This window comes from Falco biarmicus, chromosome 14 (assembly GCF_023638135.1).
Source record: "Falco biarmicus isolate bFalBia1 chromosome 14, bFalBia1.pri, whole genome shotgun sequence".
Classification (NCBI taxonomy): domain Eukaryota; kingdom Metazoa; phylum Chordata; class Aves; order Falconiformes; family Falconidae; genus Falco; species Falco biarmicus.
The window spans coordinates 14,648,868-14,667,507 of NC_079301.1; the positions used below are offsets into that span (position 1 = coordinate 14,648,868).

The 18,640-nt window shown below is 42.4% G+C and overlaps 2 protein-coding genes across 2 annotated transcripts; one reads left to right on the top strand and one right to left on the bottom strand.

Moving 5' to 3' along the window:
* The first annotated feature begins 408 nt into the window (after positions 1–408).
* On the top strand, positions 409–12,126 carry TMEM185A (transmembrane protein 185A). The gene is made up of 7 exons (XM_056359729.1): positions 409–639; positions 3,494–3,670; positions 4,539–4,746; positions 7,364–7,447; positions 8,084–8,260; positions 8,612–8,735; positions 10,389–12,126. Exons 1-7 carry the CDS (start codon positions 602–604, stop codon positions 10,631–10,633), a joined length of 1,053 nt encoding a protein of 350 aa, XP_056215704.1. The 5' UTR covers positions 409–601; the 3' UTR covers positions 10,634–12,126.
* Positions 12,127–14,753: 2,627 nt separating this feature from the next.
* LOC130158751 (protein EOLA1-like) lies at positions 14,754–17,428 on the bottom strand. Its single transcript, XM_056359730.1, has 3 exons — positions 17,267–17,428; positions 16,622–16,905; positions 14,754–15,218 (listed from the first exon to the last, which is right to left on the bottom strand). The coding sequence occupies exons 2-3, from the start codon at positions 16,872–16,874 to the stop codon at positions 15,001–15,003; spliced, it is 471 nt and encodes a 156-aa protein (XP_056215705.1). The 5' UTR covers positions 16,875–16,905; positions 17,267–17,428; the 3' UTR covers positions 14,754–15,000.
* Between the last annotated feature and the right edge of the window lie 1,212 nt (positions 17,429–18,640).

Consider the following 18,640-nt stretch of genomic DNA (forward strand, 5'->3'; position numbering starts at 1 on the left):
GGGTTTTTTTGTTTGTTTTTGTTTTTTTTCTCCAGTAACAGCTGTGGAATTGTGCTAGTCCATAAAAAAACTTTTTTAGGTGTAAGCTGAAACAGGCCATGCTGATTTCCCAAAATGAAGCCAACTTGCTTTTTATTTTTTAATATATACTTTAAAAGTTTCTCAGCGAGTGCTGGATTGTGACAACTTTCCGCAGAGCTGTTCCCTAAGCACCATACGCACACCGCGACATGCCCCCACGGCCACGGCGCCCCCGACCCCTCCCTTCTCCCGGTGGGGAACGGCCTGCCGGGCCCGGGCAGGGTCCCAAACAGGGGACGGGCGCCCCCCGCCTCCCCCCGGCCCGGCCCGGCCGCTGCCGGCGCTTCCGCCCTGCGACGCGCGCACGCGCGGCGTGTCAGCGCGCGCCCGTGGGCCCGGTGCGGCGGCCCGCTGCCCGGCGGGGGAACGGCGCCTCGCGGCCTGGCGGGCGGCGCGCATGCGCGGGGCTGCCCGGTTCCGGCGGGGGCGGAGCGGTGGCGAGGCCAGGCCCGGCTCCGGTGGCGGCGGCCGCGCTATGCGCGCCTGGTAGAGTGCGGCGGGGGCGGAGGGTCGCGCCGCGATGAACCTGCGCGGCCTGTTCCAAGATTTCAACCCCAGGTGAGGGCGCTGAACGGGCGGCCCCGGGCCGCGCCGCTTGCGCGGGGTCCGCTCGGTGGCCGTTGTTGGGCTGTGCGCGGTGGCGGAGCGGCACCTGGCCCGGCCGCGGCGGAGCGCTACGCTCGGCGGGCGGAGCGCGTCCGGAAGCGGCGGCGCGGAGCGGCCCGGGCTGAGGCCGGTGGGGAAGCAGCGCCAGGCCCGGCACAGCCGCTCGCTGCGGGGCCGCGGCGCGGTGGGTCGGCCGGGGCGGGGACCGGCCTCGGCAGCGCGGTCCCGGCGGAGGGCGCCGGTGCGTGTGGCCCGGAGCGGCGGGGCGGTCGGTCGGTCCCTGCTCCCTGCCGTGCCCGGGGCGGCTGCAAGCGCGGGCGGCCCTCACCGGGGCGGCAGGCCACGTCCCGCTCCTTTGCTCTTCCGTTTTACTATGTAACTTTCCTACGTTCCTCCAAAGTCTCCGTCAGATTTTTGAACGTTTCAACCGGATGAGCCGGGGTATGAAGCTTTCTGCTAGAAAGCTGAGCAACCTCGTGCTCTAGAACCGGCGTCTGACATACGGTAACGGCTCAGGTTTTGCAGGTGCGAAGGCACCGTGCTTAAAGATACTGATGGGCCGCCTTTGTTCAGAGCGAGCTCTGGGCTCTCCTAAAATGAACAAGGCAACAGTCACTCCAACTTGGGCTTCTGCCGTCTTGCCGAGCAAGTACGGATACTGGAGCTTTTAAGGAAGCTGAGCAAATGAGTTCGATTCCACCGGCTTTGCAGTTACCAGGCTTTTTAAGACCACCAAATAAAGGCCTGCAAGTAACTTGTGCGGGGTGACATGAAGTACTGAGAGTCCTGGAAAAGTCTTGCTCTTGAAAGAAGCCTTACATGACTGCAATTACAAAAAGCTGTGTTCAATCGGTTGTTTAGACAAACAGAAGGGCAAGCAGTGCTTCAGGAAATGCATTGTTGCAGAGAGGCTGAAATAAACAGTTTCCATGTGCGTGGTTGGAAGTCATGGAAAAGTAGCAACAGAAGTTCCAGAAGCTTATAAAGTTTTGTTATTGCTAAGCGATGCTTGCAGCTGATTTGGATGGTCTCTACATGATGAATGAGCAAACTGAATGCTGCACTTGTGCAGATAGCTTAATCTTGAATGTTTTGATGTTTACTGGAATGCTCAGGGAGCAGTGGTATTTTACTATGTGGCATTTTACCCCTGTGTTTATGGAAGAGCCAGGGAAACTACAAATTAAACAAATATTGAATGTTGGCAAAAGTATGAATACCTTAGGAAGCTTAGGGATATCTGTTGCTACGAAGAGAGATTGTTTTGTATCATCCCATCCTGAGGTAGTTTCATCAAACATGCAAGGAGATGCTGACACAATAAACTGCACTTTCATTTTAAAGGAGCAGCTAGACACTTGTTCAGGATAGAGACAAAGCAGCTTGATATCTAAACAAGGCAGTGCTGATCCAATTAATGTTTTGCATTTGATGAGAGTGAAAGTGAGTAGTTTGTTGTGCTGTTGGAGAAAGGGTGTAGTATTCCTGACTATTGCTGCTTTACTCTGTTCCTTAGGTTATCGGTGTTTTAAAATACATGTAATTACTTCACTGAAGTGGTATTGAAGCCTAATTACGTGTTTTATAAAACAGTCTGTGAGCCTCCAGTGAATGGGTGGGGGGCTTTTTCCATTCCTGTAATGTGGGGAGATGATAATAGAAATGTAAAATGGTTTGGGTTGGAAAGGATTTTAAAGACCATCTAGTTCCAGCCCCCTGCCATGGGCAGGGACCCCTCCCCCCAGCCCAGGTTGCTCCAAGCCCCATCCAGCCTGGCCTTGGACACTGCCAGGGATGGGGCACCCACAGCTGCTCTGGGCAACCCGTGCCAGTGTCTCACCACCCTGTCAGTGAAGAATTTCTTCCTAATAGCTCATCTAAATCTACCCTCTTTTAGTCTAAAACAATTACCCATTTCCTGTTGCTGCAGGCCCTTCTAAAATGTCTGTCCCCTTTCTTATAAGCCCTCTATAAGCATTGAGAAGCTTCTATAAGGTCTCCGCGGAGCCTTCTCTAGGTTGAACAACCCCAACTCTCGCAGCCTGTGTTCACAGGAGAGGAAATGAAGTACTATGTAATTATTGTGTCTGATTTGTGGTGGTACAGTTGCTGTGCCACTGCTCTCAAGTGTTGCAGATACATTTACTCATACTTAGGTTGACTAGATGATAAAATGTATCAACATAACTATATTAAACTTGTAAGCACCATCCTCCCTATTCCAGTTAAAAACTTCACTCCCTAATCAGTAACTTAAAAGTTTAACCTTTTTTTCCCATATAGTGTTGCTTTTTAAAATAGAATATAAAAATAATCTTAAAAAAAATCTCTGGAGTCTGCCTTATTACAGTATGCTATATTTTTTAATCTTTAGTTAAAATTAGTGTGGATAAAATTACATGAATTATGTAACTTAGGTTTTGACATTCAAAACTATCTCATTTGATTTGTATGAAAGAACACATCTAAAAACATGTACAACTGGTATATTTCTGAGCCTCTAATAATACAGCTCCTGACTGGATCCTTGTGGGAGGGAACTATTTATAGATGTCCATTCATTAAGTTTGTCATACAAGAATGCTTTTGAAGTGTTCCCTTGAAGCAATGGTTTTATAAGTGAAAGAGATGACTTATGCTATATTTATGATGAAATATTTGACTCTTCAGAACTGATTTGATTCTTTGCAAAGAAGTTTGACAGACGTTTTCTGATTAAATTTCAGCTATGACTGATTTTCTTGTTCTTTACAGAGTTTGTATTGCCTGCTTCAATTTCTGACTTTTCTTTTGTTTTGTTTAATAGTAAATTCCTTATTTATGCCTGCCTGCTGCTTTTTTCTGTGTTGCTCTCTCTACGGCTGGATGACAAAATTCAATGGAGTTACTGGGCTGTATTTGCTCCAATATGGCTGTGGAAGTTAATGGTGATTATTGGTGCCTCGGTGGGAACAGGAGTGTGGGCCCGAAACCCACAGTATCGGTAAGTTGAGGTTAATTATTTTGCAAAACGGAGGGAACATAATATGTTTCCCATACTGTATCAAATTCATAAATATTTTTTTAACAACATAAGATAGAGTATCCAGAAGGTTTGTTTTCAGTGTATTTTAAATAATTACCATAACCTACGGTGTATGCAAACAGCTTTATTCAGCTAGGGAGGTCTTACTCCTAGTTTATCGCAAGCTTCAACACTGCTGTCTGTGGGAAGCTAAAACTTCCATGGAGTGACTTTTCCCACTTTTCTGTTAGAATGCTAGGAATTCTTTGCTTCAGTATAAGCCATAGAGAAATATGTATCTTCATATGCACTAGGAATCTACTGTATATAACTAGATTATTTTCTAAGTCGGTTTCCTGAAATGTATAGATCAGCCTGAAGAATATTGATTTTATTTTATTTTTTCTCCTTGGTGCGCCTATAACCTTAGTGAACATACGTATGAATATTCATCGATTCTTGAACATGCTGTCAGCACTGAGAACTTTGTCAGGCTTTAGTTTCAGTTTTATAAGAAAAATTCAAGTAGTATAATACACTAATATAGGTAAATGTGTAACATTTGCAAAGTAAGATGTTTGTGGGAATAAATTCTGTAAATTCCTTTTTATTTTTTTCGAAGTTGGGTAAAATACTTTAAATGTGCAGCTTTATGGGCATGAAATCCTGTTACGTCATCAAGAGTGTAGTTCAATAGTGGCTATTTGGGCATAATGTGTATATTTATTAAAAACAAGTGTTAATACCTGAAACATAATGATTTTTAACAAAGTGTCTTGGGACGTTTGCAGGATAGTGTGCTCTTTTATTGACACGTAAACTGAATGCTTCCTTATCCTCTCATTAGAGCAGAAGGAGAAACCTGTGTGGAGTTCAAAGCTATGTTAATTGCAGTAGGCATCCACCTGCTACTGCTGATGTTTGAAGTTCTGGTGTGTGACAGGATTGAAAGAGGAACCCATTTCTGGCTTCTGGTCTTCATGCCATTATTCTTTGTATCTCCAGTGTCAGTTGCAGCTTGTGTGTGGGGATTCCGACATGACAGGTCCCTGGAGGTAACGCTTTGTTATGTGTAAAACTTGTGGAAATGTGAAACTCTATCAGTTCCGTTACAGTTAATCTCTCCGTAAAGCATGATATGGATGACTGCATCAATTGAATTAATTGTTTGCACTGACCTGCAAATGTGCATGAAAAATCAGGATCGGGAAGAACATAATTTTTCTAGTTTTTTCAACTACCAAATTGCAGCATGTTTTAAACCTGCCTTTTTTTCTTATTGTGTGTTAAAAGAACTCACCACAAACTCTGCGATATGGACTAATACTAGACACTAAAATGGAGGGTTCTTAAGAAAATTCTACTGATAGTAAGAACTGTTCCTAGGAGAACTGAACTTCCAGAGCCCTAGATAATTAGAGTTGAAAACTTCTTACTATCTCAGTCTGTGTGCTTAAACTTTAATTTGGGAATGCAGATGGTAGACATAAACAGGTAGGATTTTATTTTCTTCCTCTGTCTTCTTGCCGAACTCACTCCTTTTGATTTGGGAAGAACTTCACAAGGATTCTCAAGATCTTCCCACAGTTGTGGCATTTTGCAGTAACTTTAGAGTTCTTATTGAATTGTTCTTTTTAAGGATTTTTTTATATGACCTCAAACTACTCCATGACAATTAAAAATCAGATTTTTTAGATAAGGTTCAGCTTTTTCAGTTGTTTTAATTTCAAGGGAATATTTTTCTAATGTTATCATATGCTGAATTTATCTCTAGAGAGAAACATTTTTGGCAGGTGATCGTTAGGATGGCTGGTAAACTGATACTTTAAATTGTTGATTTAAAAATGTTGCCAATAGCCTTTCATTTTGCAGAGTTCTAGTCATGTTTAACCATTCCTAAAAGTCAAATTTGTGTGGAAGTACTTGCCTTCTACTGGATGATGCTTGATTACCCATTGATTTGCAGTTGACTGCACAGCTGCTAAGTACCAGCAGAAAAAAAATATGAAACCCCCTCACCCCTAAAAGGCAACAGCTGTCTCAAAGAAAATAACTTAATGCAGTTAACTGTCAACTCTTATTTTCACTATTTTGTCATCTTCATTTAATGCTGTTCTATTTACTGTTCTTTTTAGTCTGGGAAGATTTCATTATTTGTTTCATTTGCTAGAAACATAAGAGGGGCCAGTCTTTAATCCAGGATATTAATTTTTGGCATAAGTAATCAAAGTAGTTGTTAATCTATTATTTTCATAATTATTTAATCTGAATTATATTGTCTGCTTCTTCCTATTCTGAAACTGATTAGGTGATAAGTATGTACATACTGGTGTTTTGTCTGTGTATCATGGGGGCTCAGAAAAAGCTTTCTTTTGTGTGTTGTGCTATATTTATAGTCAACAAAGCACCATTTATTTAAGTCATATTTAATTCATTAAATTGTGAGACCAGCCACTCCTAATGTACATGCACTTGCCATATATAGCTCAAATGTTAACTTGGTTCTAAAAATTATTTATAGTAATAGATCCTCCAATTTTTTTATTTTTTTTCTCTTTATGTACTCCTGCAGTTTTCAGGTTGCTTGGTCTTATGCTTGAGTGTGGGGTTTGCTGGCCTATTCTTTTGAGAAAGCCAGTGGTACAAAATTATTTTAAGTGTAATTTTCCAGTGTTATTAAAGCTACCTGTACTTCAACAGTGAAGATTTCAGTGCAGTCTCTGAAGTAGGCAGTACCTGCTGCCTGTTGGATTTTTGACTCAACTCATTATACTGTGAGTTTCAAAGGCATTTTTCAAACAGATCACAGTACACACTAACAATCATATGCTAGTGAAAAGTAGCACATACTGTCTGTCTTCTGAGAAATATTACATTTCAAAGATGCCTTACATAACTATATGGGTTTTTTTTAAAACGGAAGATGTTTCTAACTTACATTCAAGCTTCACTTAGCCTTTCAGATAATAATTCTCTGATCTTTGAAATTTCTACCCATGTAGGGTTGCCCATAAACTTTAGAAACAGATTCTTGCTGGGTCTGCTGGTGTTACATTGTTTTACTTCGTTCAAGTAGACACAAACTTGATTTTTTTTTCCCCAGTATAATTTTGGGTTAGTTCTCATAGTGGCAAGAAGGACATGCATAAGTCTTCCATTAACATTTTTAATGGGAAGTATTGCTTTATTGTATTGCCTCAAAACCCAAGTGTCTTTAGTGTAATTTAAAAGATCTCTGAATTATACAGTAAATGATTGAATCTGGTGTCATCTTCCACTATTCTATGTATTTTTCCTTCCCTCCAGGTTGAGCTGGGACTTTAAATCTTTTTTTTTTTTTCCAGTCTGTTCAGTTAGGCTTTTCTTATTCCTGTAATCATGCTAATAAGTGTTGCAGATAGTGATTCTATTTTATGTTTTGTTGGTTTTTGGTTGTTTTTTTTTTAATATCAGGAAAGCCTTTCTTCAAGAGGCAGCTGCCTCTACATTTACCCTATTGGGATCACAGCCTTCAAATTTAGGGATGCTTAGTGATAACTAATTTAAATGCAGATGATGTTCCATATTGCAGTGATAAGCATGGAGTCAGAAAAGTCCTTTGACAGATTCTTTGCTTATGTTGGAAACAGCTTTATCATGCTAAGAGTTAACTAATGTATTTTCTTTTTCTAGCTCGAAATCTTGTGTTCAGTCAATATTCTACAGTTCATATTTATTGCACTCAGACTAGATGAGATCATCAGATGGCCGTGGCTTGTATGTAACAAGTGTTTTCTTCTTACCCTTGTTTAAATGCTGAATTTCCTAAAGATATTTACTATAGTGAACAGTCAATGTATGACTGGAGTCCATCCTTTTTACAAGGGACTTTTTATAAGGGCATGCAGTGATAGGACAAGGGGCAATGGCTTTAAACTGAAAGAGGGGAGATTTGGATTAGGTATTGGGAAGAAATTCTTTACTGCGAGGGTGGTGAGGCACTGGCACAGGTTGCCCAGAGCAGCTGTGGGTGCCCCATCCCTGGCAGTGTCCAAGGCCAGGCTGGATGGGGCTTGGAGCAACCTGGGCTGGTGGCCCATGGCAGGGGAGCTGGAACTAGGTGACCTTTAAGGTCCCTTCCAACCCAAGTTGTTCTATGATAATTTTAAATTGTTTCAGCTTGATGGCATTTACAAAGCTGAGGAACCCCAGTGAGCTGATACGGGTCATAACAGTGCACACTGGTTTTCTGGTAGAGATTGTATTAAAGAGCATTGCACTTAAAATCCTTCTTCTTGTTTAGATTTAATATGTGAACTTTTTTTCTTTAAAAATCCCACACCTGAAACAAATGTTACTGATAAAAATGTATTGCTGTCAGGGGGAAAAGCAGTTCATTTCTTCTTCTTTCAGGTTGTTTGTGTTCCACTGTGGATCTTGATGTCCTTTCTGTGTCTAGTAGTGCTCTATTACATTGTATGGTCTGTTCTGTTCTTGCGCTCTATGGATGTGATTGCTGAGCAAAGGAGGACACACATAACGATGGCTGTCAGCTGGATGACAATTGTAGTTCCACTGCTCACATTTGAGGTAGGAAAAAGCATCATGAGTTTTATGTATCTTGTTCTTTTTTCAGTGAGTAATGAATGCTGCTCTGTCTGTCTTTGAACTTAAAAAAATAAGAATACTACTTTTTGTTTTGGAATAAAATATTAACAACAAATATGAAAGAAAACCAAGAATTCTCTGTTTCTTTAAAGTGGTTTGTTGTTTTGGGGTTTTTTTTGAGCAAAATATACATCTCATTGGAACTAACTACATGTTTCTGTGGAGGCTGTTTTCACAGATGTGTGAACTTAAAGATCTGAGATAAGCATATGTTTTAAGAAGCATGAAAGTGGTGTTGCAATTAAACTGACACTAATTTTTTTTACAATTTAGATCTTACTAGTGCACAGACTGGATGGGCATAATTCTTTTTCTTTTATACCCATATTTGTTCCTCTCTGGCTTTCACTCATAACTTTAATGGCAACAACATTTGGACAAAAAGGAGGAAATCACTGTAAGTATTTTAAAATTGTAGAAACAGACTGAAACTCAAATCTTACTAAAATACATTTAAGCCTTGTATTTTCAAAAAGGGATTTTTTTGTAAATTCTTTCATGAAAACATTCAGATGTCTTACTGTTGTTTTCAGGTGATTTTACTAAGTTTTCAGTGTTTATAGTGTGTCTTGCTTTCTTTTACTTATAAAAGCATAACTTTTGCTTGAACTCAACTCGAAATCTCAATGGGATTTAGTTGTAACTTTAGCCTTTTATCCTTCCTTATTTCCATGGGTTTCATTCTTGCGGGACGTGACTGGATCTTTCTACTCTGGGTTCTGGAAATAGTGTAGCACGTATTATTTTTAATTAGCATTTGTCCTAGTAGCCTGAACTAGTATTCTCTTTTCTTTTTGGCCAAATAGTGCTCTGTTACTCTGTGCTTACTTGCACCTTCAGTTGCCTGAGTGGCCAGTGTAGATTTACTAGGCTTTATCTGCACCACAGCTAGTACTGCTGACAGCAGTGTTCGTACTTTCAGCCATCTAACATTACTGAATCAGTGCAGATGAGTAGCTTTTGCCATCCACATTGCAGTTATGTTCCTTGTTGACAAGACAATAAAATGTGTTAGGATTTTTCACACTTGAAAGGAAACAACTGTGATGTTTGTTATATAAACTCACTTCAGTTTTGGTGTGATTGTGAAGTATATTGAGAGTTTCTTTCTTTGGTCATGACTGAGCTTATCTCCATACATTTTATATTGTTACTGTATGGAAAATTGTTACTGGTTGGTTTTTTTAATTTCATGCCTTTGAAAATGTATGGCCAAATGAGTCTTTTGGAAAGCCACGTGTCATTTTATCTTCTGTAGGGTTAATAAATATTTATGTAATTTTTTTAAAAAGACTCTTCCCCTAAAGTGAGCCTCAGAACGCTTGTGTGAAAATCCACCTTTACAAAGTGCTAAGCAAAATACACCAGTTGGCCATGAAGTGTAATCTCTGCAAAAAGATGGGATTGTATGGGATATTTCCTGGCAAATGCTTAATAATTTGCTTTTGTTCAGTGTGAAAGAATTGACTTGGGCAGGCTGTTCCTTTTAACACTGACCTTTGGTATTGGCTAATCTGTGCCATCTCTGAATTATGAGTGCCACTTACTTAAATGTTCTCTTTCAAGTCTTTGCATATAGCAAAGTATATGACAAACACAGAATGTGTATTGTTTCCTAATCTAGCGCAGGTAATACCAACATGTGGTTGGTAATTCCCATGTGGCACTGATTGCTTTGAATTGACGTGCAGAGTCTTTTGTTTTCTTCCTCTGTGTACTGATGTGAACTGACACTTCTTAACATGTGAAATGAAATGTATTCTTGCTGTGGTAGTATAGCTGGTAACTTCTACGTACGGATATACACACATGTGCAGACATGTGCAGAGGCATACAAATGCATGTATATGTTCTCTGTACATCTGTATGTAAACTGAACTATGATATTATGATAGGTGTTAAGTAATGCACTGAAAAGCAGCACTAACAAGTTTTATATTCATATGCAAACAATCAAGAGAACTTAAACAAGATTATGTAGGCAGACTACAGAAATTTTCATTCTGTTCTGCAGTAATGTGAAATTAGTATTTTATCATTTTTTTTCTAGGGTGGTTTGGAATTCGCAAAGACTTTTGCCAGTTCCTGCTTGAAATTTTCCCATTCTTACGAGAGTATGGAAATATTTCTTATGATCTTCATCATGAGGATAATGAGGATACAGAAGAAACACCACTGCCTGAACCACCAAAAATTGCACCAATGTTTCGAAAAAAGACTGGAGTGGTCATTACACAGAGTCCTGGAAAATATGTGATTCCACCTCCCAAGTTAAACATTGATATGCCAGATTAAGATGACAGTAGCGTATTAAACTTGAACTGGGAATCAGCAGACAAATATATTTCATCTCATGCCTTGTCCCAATTACTTTAAAATAGGTATTGCTGAATCAGTGGCTTGGATTATACAAATCAGAGATCTTGAAGATAATCTGAGAGCTTTTCCAGAGATACATAGTGGTCTAATATGTGAACCTTCCTAATGGGTTGGTTGCATGCTTGCCTGTATAGTATTTATATGAACATTTTAGCAGTGTAATATATTGTCCAAAAGTCTTGTTGTGTACAGTGTAAGTATTATCTAAAAGTATTTTTTTAAAAACCCTGTATGAAATGCCTATGCTATTCCAGGTGTCTTTTAGATCCTAAATATATGTTTGATTTCCATGTCTGTTTTAAATGCTTTGGGGGGGATGCCTTAGCATAGTACCCGTTCTTTTTCTGTTCAGCCACAATCATTGGCTTAACCACAGAGGCACAGGTGTGTTGCACTTCTCGGGAAAAACTGGAAAGCTTTTTGAGGGGGAAAGTAGAATGTATAGCAACTTACATGATGTTTTTGAGTTAGCTATGTAAATTTTCATGTAAGTATTTCAATTTTTGCACTGGCTTGGGAGTTAAATGTTGCTTTTGTTGCTTTTCCAGTCTCATGTTTTAATGCTTCTTGAGCAGCATGTACACTGTTCTCCCATTAGACTGGCTGTTTAATAAGCTGTTCCTTCTTGCATTGTGCATGCAGTCTATGCCAGAAACATTAGTTGTAGGTTTTACAGCTGTCAAGTTAGCTGGTATAAATATCATAGCTTGGTCTTCATTACCAACTTTGTGTTGGTGTAAATGATTAAACTTTTCAAGGTAGGAACTTACTGGTATAGCATTTTCTTGTTTGAAGAATGACTTCCATGTGCTTTTGAGACATTTAGTCTTTAAAACTTATATTCCAGCAGCCTATAAAAACAGATCGTAGAATGGTTTGGGTTGGAAGGGACCTTAAAGACCAACTAGTTCTACTCCCCTGCCATGGGCAGGGACCCCTCCCACAAGCCCAGGTTGCTCCAAGCCCCATCCAGCCTGGCCTTGAACACTGCCAGGGATGGGGCATCCACAGCTGCTCTGGGCAACCTGTGCCAGTCACTCACCGCCCCCACAGTGAAGAATTTCTTCCTCATAGCTCATCTAAATCTACCCCCTTTCAGTTTAAAGCCATTGCCCCTTGTGCTATCACTGCAGGCCCTTGTAAACAGCCCCTCCCCAGCTCTCTCATCGCCCCCTTTATGTACTGGCAGGCTGCTCTAAGGTCTCCCTGGAGCCTTCTCTTCTCCAGGCTGAACCACCCCAGCTCTCCCAGCCTGTCTTCACAGCAGAGGTGCTCCAGTGTCTGATATTCCCACATCCTTGCAGCTGCACAGTTTAGGCAGCTTAAATACCATGGGTTGTGTTTCTTTAGTGTTAGCATGGCAATGAGAGCAAAGAATATATGGATATTTCTGCATGTGTGAAGGGCAAGTGCCCGAAAAACTCCAGACAGGTGGCACTTTCATTCCTAATGCTGCAGAACTTCCTCTTTCTCCCTGTGGACCAGCTACGAGCTGAAGCCACAGCCCTGTCCTGTCCTACACTTAGAATTTTGTTGCAGTTTTATTTTTTGGCTTTTGAGTCAAAAAAACCCAAAAACAAACCTGTAAATGAAAACCAGTAAGTGCTATTTAATTTTGCTAGGAAATGGACACTGCTCTGTGATGTCGTGGCAGCGCAGCATGGGTGTCGCAGTGATTTTTGAGAATTCTCCCTTGGGTTTTTCAGTTAGCCACTTCCTTTCAGCTGGCTGTCTGGCAGGACATTCTAGCTGCTAGGGTTCAGCTGAAAAACTTGAAAAAGTTTAAAAAAAATAACTTCAACACAGCTTTCCTTATTGGAGACTTCATGAGATTCTGTTCTGGCCAAGGGAGTTGATTTGTCAGGCTTGATGACTTCTCTTTGTCTAGCATGTGACAAAGGAGCAGCTAGTGGTGCTGCCTTTGGACCTCTGGTAGAAGAAAGCTCTTTACAAACTTTGACTAAGCAACCCTGGTCAGGAGTGTGTCTGAATTCATCTGAGAGGTGTAGCAAAAGCAATGCCTCTACGTGCCTCAGCTTTCCAAAGAACCACTGGGATGTTGTTGAAAGCAGTCAGTTTGAGTCCATTTGGTGAGTGACAACGGAAAGTGTGTAGTGATTCACGAAGAATTGTTCAGAGGAAGTACTAGCAAGGAGAGGATGCCTGAGCATTTTTGAAAGTGAGAGCATGAAAAGCTTCACTCATCGTGTCCCTCTGCATGGATTCACCAGAAAGCTGTGGCATTTTCTAAAATGGCTCACACAATGACTTGCTAGCAGAAGAAACAGCTAGGGAGGTATGTTGGATCCTCTGCGTGCAAACTCTCAGAATATTCTAGTGGGATGGATTTCTGTTCCAGTGAAATAAGCCTTTACTGCATATGAAATGAGGATGGTACCAAATGTTCTGATTGTCATTTGTTTCTGAGGAACAGTAGTGCTGATAAAGTATGTTAGTTATTTCAAATTACTTTGAACACATAAAATGAAAAGATGGTCTCGTTGTATTGGGATTTTTCCCCCTGTATTTGCTATGTGTGGTGTTGTACCAGATGTACACTTTCTTGTGGCATTTACTGAAGGCTGAGTAGGTACGTGTCAGCATCATATAGTTACCTATATGTTCATTCCATGCTAAAGTGGCTGAAAAGTAATGGGTTTTGGGTTTCTGAAATAGTTTGTATGCTTTTGAAAATCCTGTGCTTCTCTGCTATCAAGTGGCAAAACCACTGGTTACTACTTATCACACCATTTTATTCAGCCTGAATATCAGGTTTAGAATGCCCCGATAGTCCTTTTTAATAGCCACATTTCTCTCTTGCAATTAAGATTCTCAGTTCTTGTATCTTTGTAGTTTCTGGTCTCAAGACGGTGGCAACTCTTTTCCTTTGCATTTTTTAGTTTTGCTTCTACTACAACCCACATTTTAGAAGACATTTTCTACACCTGCTAAAAAAGTGTAAGTGAAGCTTTGGTCCAGAAAAATCAAACACCAGCAGAATTTTCACCAGACACAGAGTTGCATGCATGCTGCCAGAAAAGAAAACCAGGCGTTGAGCTTGCATGGGAAACCACTTCTGAGGAGGAGAGCAGTGCATTCACAGCAGGTCCAGAGGAGAACATGCACAGCTCTGCACCCAGGACCACACCTCCCACCTCTCCAGCTGTGCTGGTAGAAGCTGCTGCTCTGTCTGGGCCACCTGCGGGCCAAACTCTACCATACTGCCACTGCCTGGCATGCACCTGTGGTCCAAATGGCAGACCTGCAGGCAATGCTCTTGGACCCCCTACCCGGGGCATGCTAGGTGTACCTTCCACAGCTTTCTTTAGGAGACTGTTCCCTTGGACTATGCACATTCAAAGTCCTCCAATAAACTACCTGAATACAAAGCCTCTGCCAGTTGTTCCACCCTGGGTTTATATGGCCATGCCTATGCCTGTAGGCTGTGAATTCTGAAAACTCTAGAAGCGCCATAGTTAGTGACTTCTATTTGTTACTCTTCATACTTGTCTGTAATTCAATATTAGATTTTTCAAACCTTACTGATGTTTTTCATTTTAAATGAGAAGTATTATAATACTTCCTTTGATTTTGTACAAGGACCTTTCTAACAAAGGCCTTTGTAGTAAGGCATGTCACGTCATAGAGCTATATACTGCAGACTGCTCCCCCCATCATACGCACAGCTAATGTATTTATCTGTGACTGAGGAAAATCTGGTCCTTTCTGGAAGTTTTACATTTACAGCACATAATGTGCACCATGCACAGAAACCTTGTACAGCAAATCTTCGCCACTGAGCTGCCCCTAGAACTGGCCTGATCTTGGCTGACTTCTTTCTCGGTGGTCCCACAAATGTACAGGTAGGAGGGGGTTGAGAGACATGTCATAGTGATGATGGCAGCATGGTTGGTTTTTTTTTCTCTGGAGGTTCCTACAAACTCTTTCTTCCTCATGTAATCAGAGATGCATGCATCATATAATATGGTTGTATTTGCTCACATTTTAAATCAGCATGTAATACATCAACCATTTATTTAAAAAAATGGCATTTACTTTGAGTTAATTTATACAGGAAAAATCTGTTAAACCAATAATTTCCAGTAATGGTCATAAAAATTACATCTTATTCTGCCTCAAAAGAGCAGTTCTTCAAATGTATTTGTTATTTCAAACAATTAGTTTTGGAAGGGAATCCTAAACAACTCACTGGGTTTCAAGATGCTGACTTCTGAATGACAAGTTTGCATTTACGCAGGAAAAATAATAGTGAGGGGTAACACCTAGGCTTCTGAAGGGATCAGTTCTTCAGGGATGTCCACCTGCCACACACCTTTTCCCCCTCTGGCAGGAATCGGTTCCAGGAGCCATCTTGGATTTGAAACAACAGTCAAGTATTTCTGTTCTAGGTTACTGAGGACAGCTTTGTTTTCCAGCTCCAGAATCTTTTCAGGAGGTAAGTTTTCCGGATATAGTGATGTCTCTCCAATGTCAATTAATCCTGTATTATAAAATTAAAATTAGTTGGCTGTTTGATCTCTTACAGAGAAGCTTTTCAAAAGTAATTTTTGCAGAGGACATACAGAAAAGGCTGATTTGTTGCCAGAATAACACAGTATGAAGCATGCACACCTCAGATCAGTGTCATTCACTGCAGAGTATGGCCTATGTGGCTGAACTTAGGTTGGTGAAGAACAGGTGAAGCACGCACGCAGTTAATAGTAATCACAACTCAATGATACAGAGTGCTGTTAAAAGAAGCCTGCACCTAAGAAGATGGGAGTTTTGGTAGCAGCTGAGTTATATTTGGCCTTGAAACAGTTTCATGAAAAAAAACTCTCTCTGCTCTTATCAGGACACTATTCTAACATTTTGAGAACATTAAACTATCTGGGAATTCCTGCTCTCTGGAACCGTTTTATTGTCACAAAATGGAAATTCTATATTGCTTAATAATTAAAAACATTAAAGATCAAAGAAGCTTTGATACCTACTTCACAACTTGGCATACAATTTATGTCAAGGTTACAATCTGCATGTTACCTAGTACCTCACAATGTTCAGCACTGTAGAACCAGAATAATTTTCCAGTATATTTGATAGAAGAAACTTGTTGCACAGGAATAGCTAAAAATATTCCAATGAGAAAGCAAGACAGATGGTGTAACAAAAGACATGTACAAGGAAAGAGCACAAAGTAAGTGCTGGATAAAAACTTTGTAAGTATACAGTACAGCAATATACATTGTATTTCAGTACAAGATAAGCAAAGGAACACCATACTAACTTTGTCTTACAGAAACAGATTTCTTCATTGCTCAAGTAACAAGAGCAATGGAGCATTTGCTAAACCAAAATAGGATTTATTTAATAGTCAAACATACAAAACACTGCAATGCCATGACTTCACTTGACTGAGTACTGTAAAAACAGTTTCAGCAAGGGTTCCTAAGCTCAAAATGCAAGAAATTTGGCACTGACAGTTATTATCATGAAACAAAATAATATGCAGTTATTATTTTATCTTATATAGTTATACTATCTTACTGCATGATGAGTTAGCTCAAATTTTATTTCTTGTACAGACTTTAGAGTTGGACTAAACATTTTAGTAGAGTGAGTTTATTTTAAAAACTGAGGCCTGACTAAAATTATTTATTCTAAAGGTCAAAAATACTTCACATTTCCAACACAATGAATAAAAACAAATTGTATTTACAAGTTCCCTCACTGACCTCAGCTTACAGTGAGAATCGAAATAGCCCTCCAGTCACCACTTGGGCACCATTCCTTCAGAGTAAGTGTTAAAGCAATGTTATGATAAGCGTAACTGTAACGCAGGTGCATATTTAACTGTTAGCCGATTGAAAGCCTGCTTCGAAACTACAATCCAAGGTTGCTTACCTGCAATAACTCCTCTGCCAAATCTTTCCCCTTTATCCAGCAAATCTTGCACTTGTTGTGGTGTCATTCCAAATCTATTCAATAGAATTGCTCTCCACGTTTCATCCTCCCAGTCCTTAACAGCGATATGAATGGCAATGGTGCAGTTCTTGTAGCCTGCTAGCAAAGGACGCCAGCGAGTCTCTACTGTTTTGACTTTGTTTAGGACTAATCCTGCATAGGGCTGTCGGAAGGAAAGGCAACCAAATCGCATCGTTCTCCTGGCATCGGAACCCCTTTATTTCCTGCAAACAAACAGAAACCTGACATGAGTCTTCACAAACGCGTCTGTGACCACGGCAAACCCACCGACCTGCCCGAGCAGCCGCCCTGGCGACGAGCCCGCTGCGCTGCCGCCCGGCCGGGGCCCAGGCCGCCCGCACAGCCGCGGCCGCCCGGAGGCGGGATGGCGCCCCGTCACCGCCGCCTGCCCTCACCGCGGCACCGCGCTCGGGAGCCGGGGGATTAAAAGCTGGCGGCTCCGCGAGTAGCCCGGGGCCGGCCCCCCCAGGGACGCGATCCTCCACGGCCACCGTCGCCTCCACGGCGAGCGCTAGGCCGCCCCGCACGCCCGGAGGCCCCGCAGGGCCCGCGGCCGCCCCTTACCTGGCGCTGCCAACTCCGCACACGTTCCTCCGCTGGCGCGGCGCGCTGCCGTCCCCCCTCCGGTGCCGCGGGGGGAAGGTGGGTGACGGGGACCGCCGGGGCGGGGCGACGGGACGGGCGGCCCCGCTGCCGCTGCTGCTGCCGCTGCTTGTGGGCGGCGCGCGGCGGGGGGCCGGATTCCCGCGCTGCGCCCCCCCGCGCGCGGCGCCGTGAGGGGAGCGTCGGCCGCGTTGCGCGCCCGGCTGCGCGGCTGAGGGAGCGAGGCCGGCGCCCGGCCATGCGTGTTTTCCCCGTGTGCCCGCTGGTTATCCCGCGGAAAGGGCGGCTACCTCACGCTCAGCCCACCGCGGCGGAGCGGGGATGGCCGTTACGGCCTGGCGAAGGCCTCCCGGAGGAGCGCGGGGCCGCGGGTGTGTTGTGGGGGCTGCTGAGGGGAGAAGGGAGCTGGGGGTCCCCCAGCCGCGGCTGCTCGTGGGCCTTAGCGCTGGCGGTGGCCTGGCCGCCGGGGCCCACCGTGAGGGGCCTGGGAGCGCGATGGCAGCAGCAGGTGTCCAGCATGTCCTGCCCCGCTGCAGCATGGCGCTTGTGCCCGCAGTTGGAGGGGTGTCCGGAGGACCTCACGCCTCTGCAAGTAACCAAAAGCCTTTTGGCACACAAAAACTCGGTGTTTTTTTTACCTCCCTGCTTGCTTTGGCCAATAGCTCCTCTGAGAGTTTCCTGAGGCTTTTCATTCAACCCCACTAATTGAGGAGAATCTCATGTATATACTGTTGCCATTTGAAATGTCAATTTCATGTCAGTTTCTCGACTTTGTAGTACAAATATTTTGAACAGCTCAGCGATTGTTTGACAACAGAGGTTTCATCTGTGCTAGTCTCCTTGTGATCCCTGGTAGGCCACCCCTGGCAGCAGGGAGCAATATGTGAAGGCTTAGTGAACACAATAAAAATCAGAGATATGGAAAAGGATGATTTGGTAAAGGGGGGTAAAATAGATGTATGGTCTAACTATATTTATTCAGTTTTAATGAGATAACCGATACATATTTTTACATTGGTGAAGACATGTTTTAACAGAGTTCATTTCCAACACAGACAAATAAAGTGACCTTTTTAAGGCAGACCCTGGTGCTAAATAGCAAAGAGGCAGTGAAGAAGGCTATTGATGCAGCAAGTGGAACAGTTGCAATCCTGCCTCCATTTCTGCAAGTTAAACAGTTGGTCTTGCTTGAATATCAGCGAATATAGAAGATTAAAAATGCGGATGCATCTGTATCCAAATAGAAATCAGAGGAGAGTTATCTTTCCTGTAAAGCTGTATCTATCTGTTGAGGGTTACAAATATGAGAAGTATTTGAGGAGCTTTTCCATGCAT

What these genes read in the sequence shown, in the direction of transcription:
- TMEM185A (XM_056359729.1), top strand. Translation starts at nt 602, where the DNA reads ATGAACCTGCGCGGCCTGTTCCAAGATTTCAACCCCAG. An exon ending in TTCCAAGATTTCAACCCCAG is followed by an intron (nt 640 to 3,493) that starts GTGAGGGCGCTG and finishes TTTGTTTAATAG; the next exon opens with TAAATTCCTTATTTATGCCT. An exon ending in TTCCACTGCTCACATTTGAG is followed by an intron (nt 8,261 to 8,611) that starts GTAGGAAAAAGC and finishes TTTACAATTTAG; the next exon opens with ATCTTACTAGTGCACAGACT.
- LOC130158751 (XM_056359730.1), bottom strand. Translation starts at nt 16,874, where the DNA reads ATGCGATTTGGTTGCCTTTCCTTCCGACAGCCCTATGCAGGATTAGTC. An exon ending in TGGCAGAGGAGTTATTGCAG is followed by an intron (nt 15,219 to 16,621) that starts GTAAGCAACCTT and finishes TTTATAATACAG; the next exon opens with GATTAATTGACATTGGAGAG.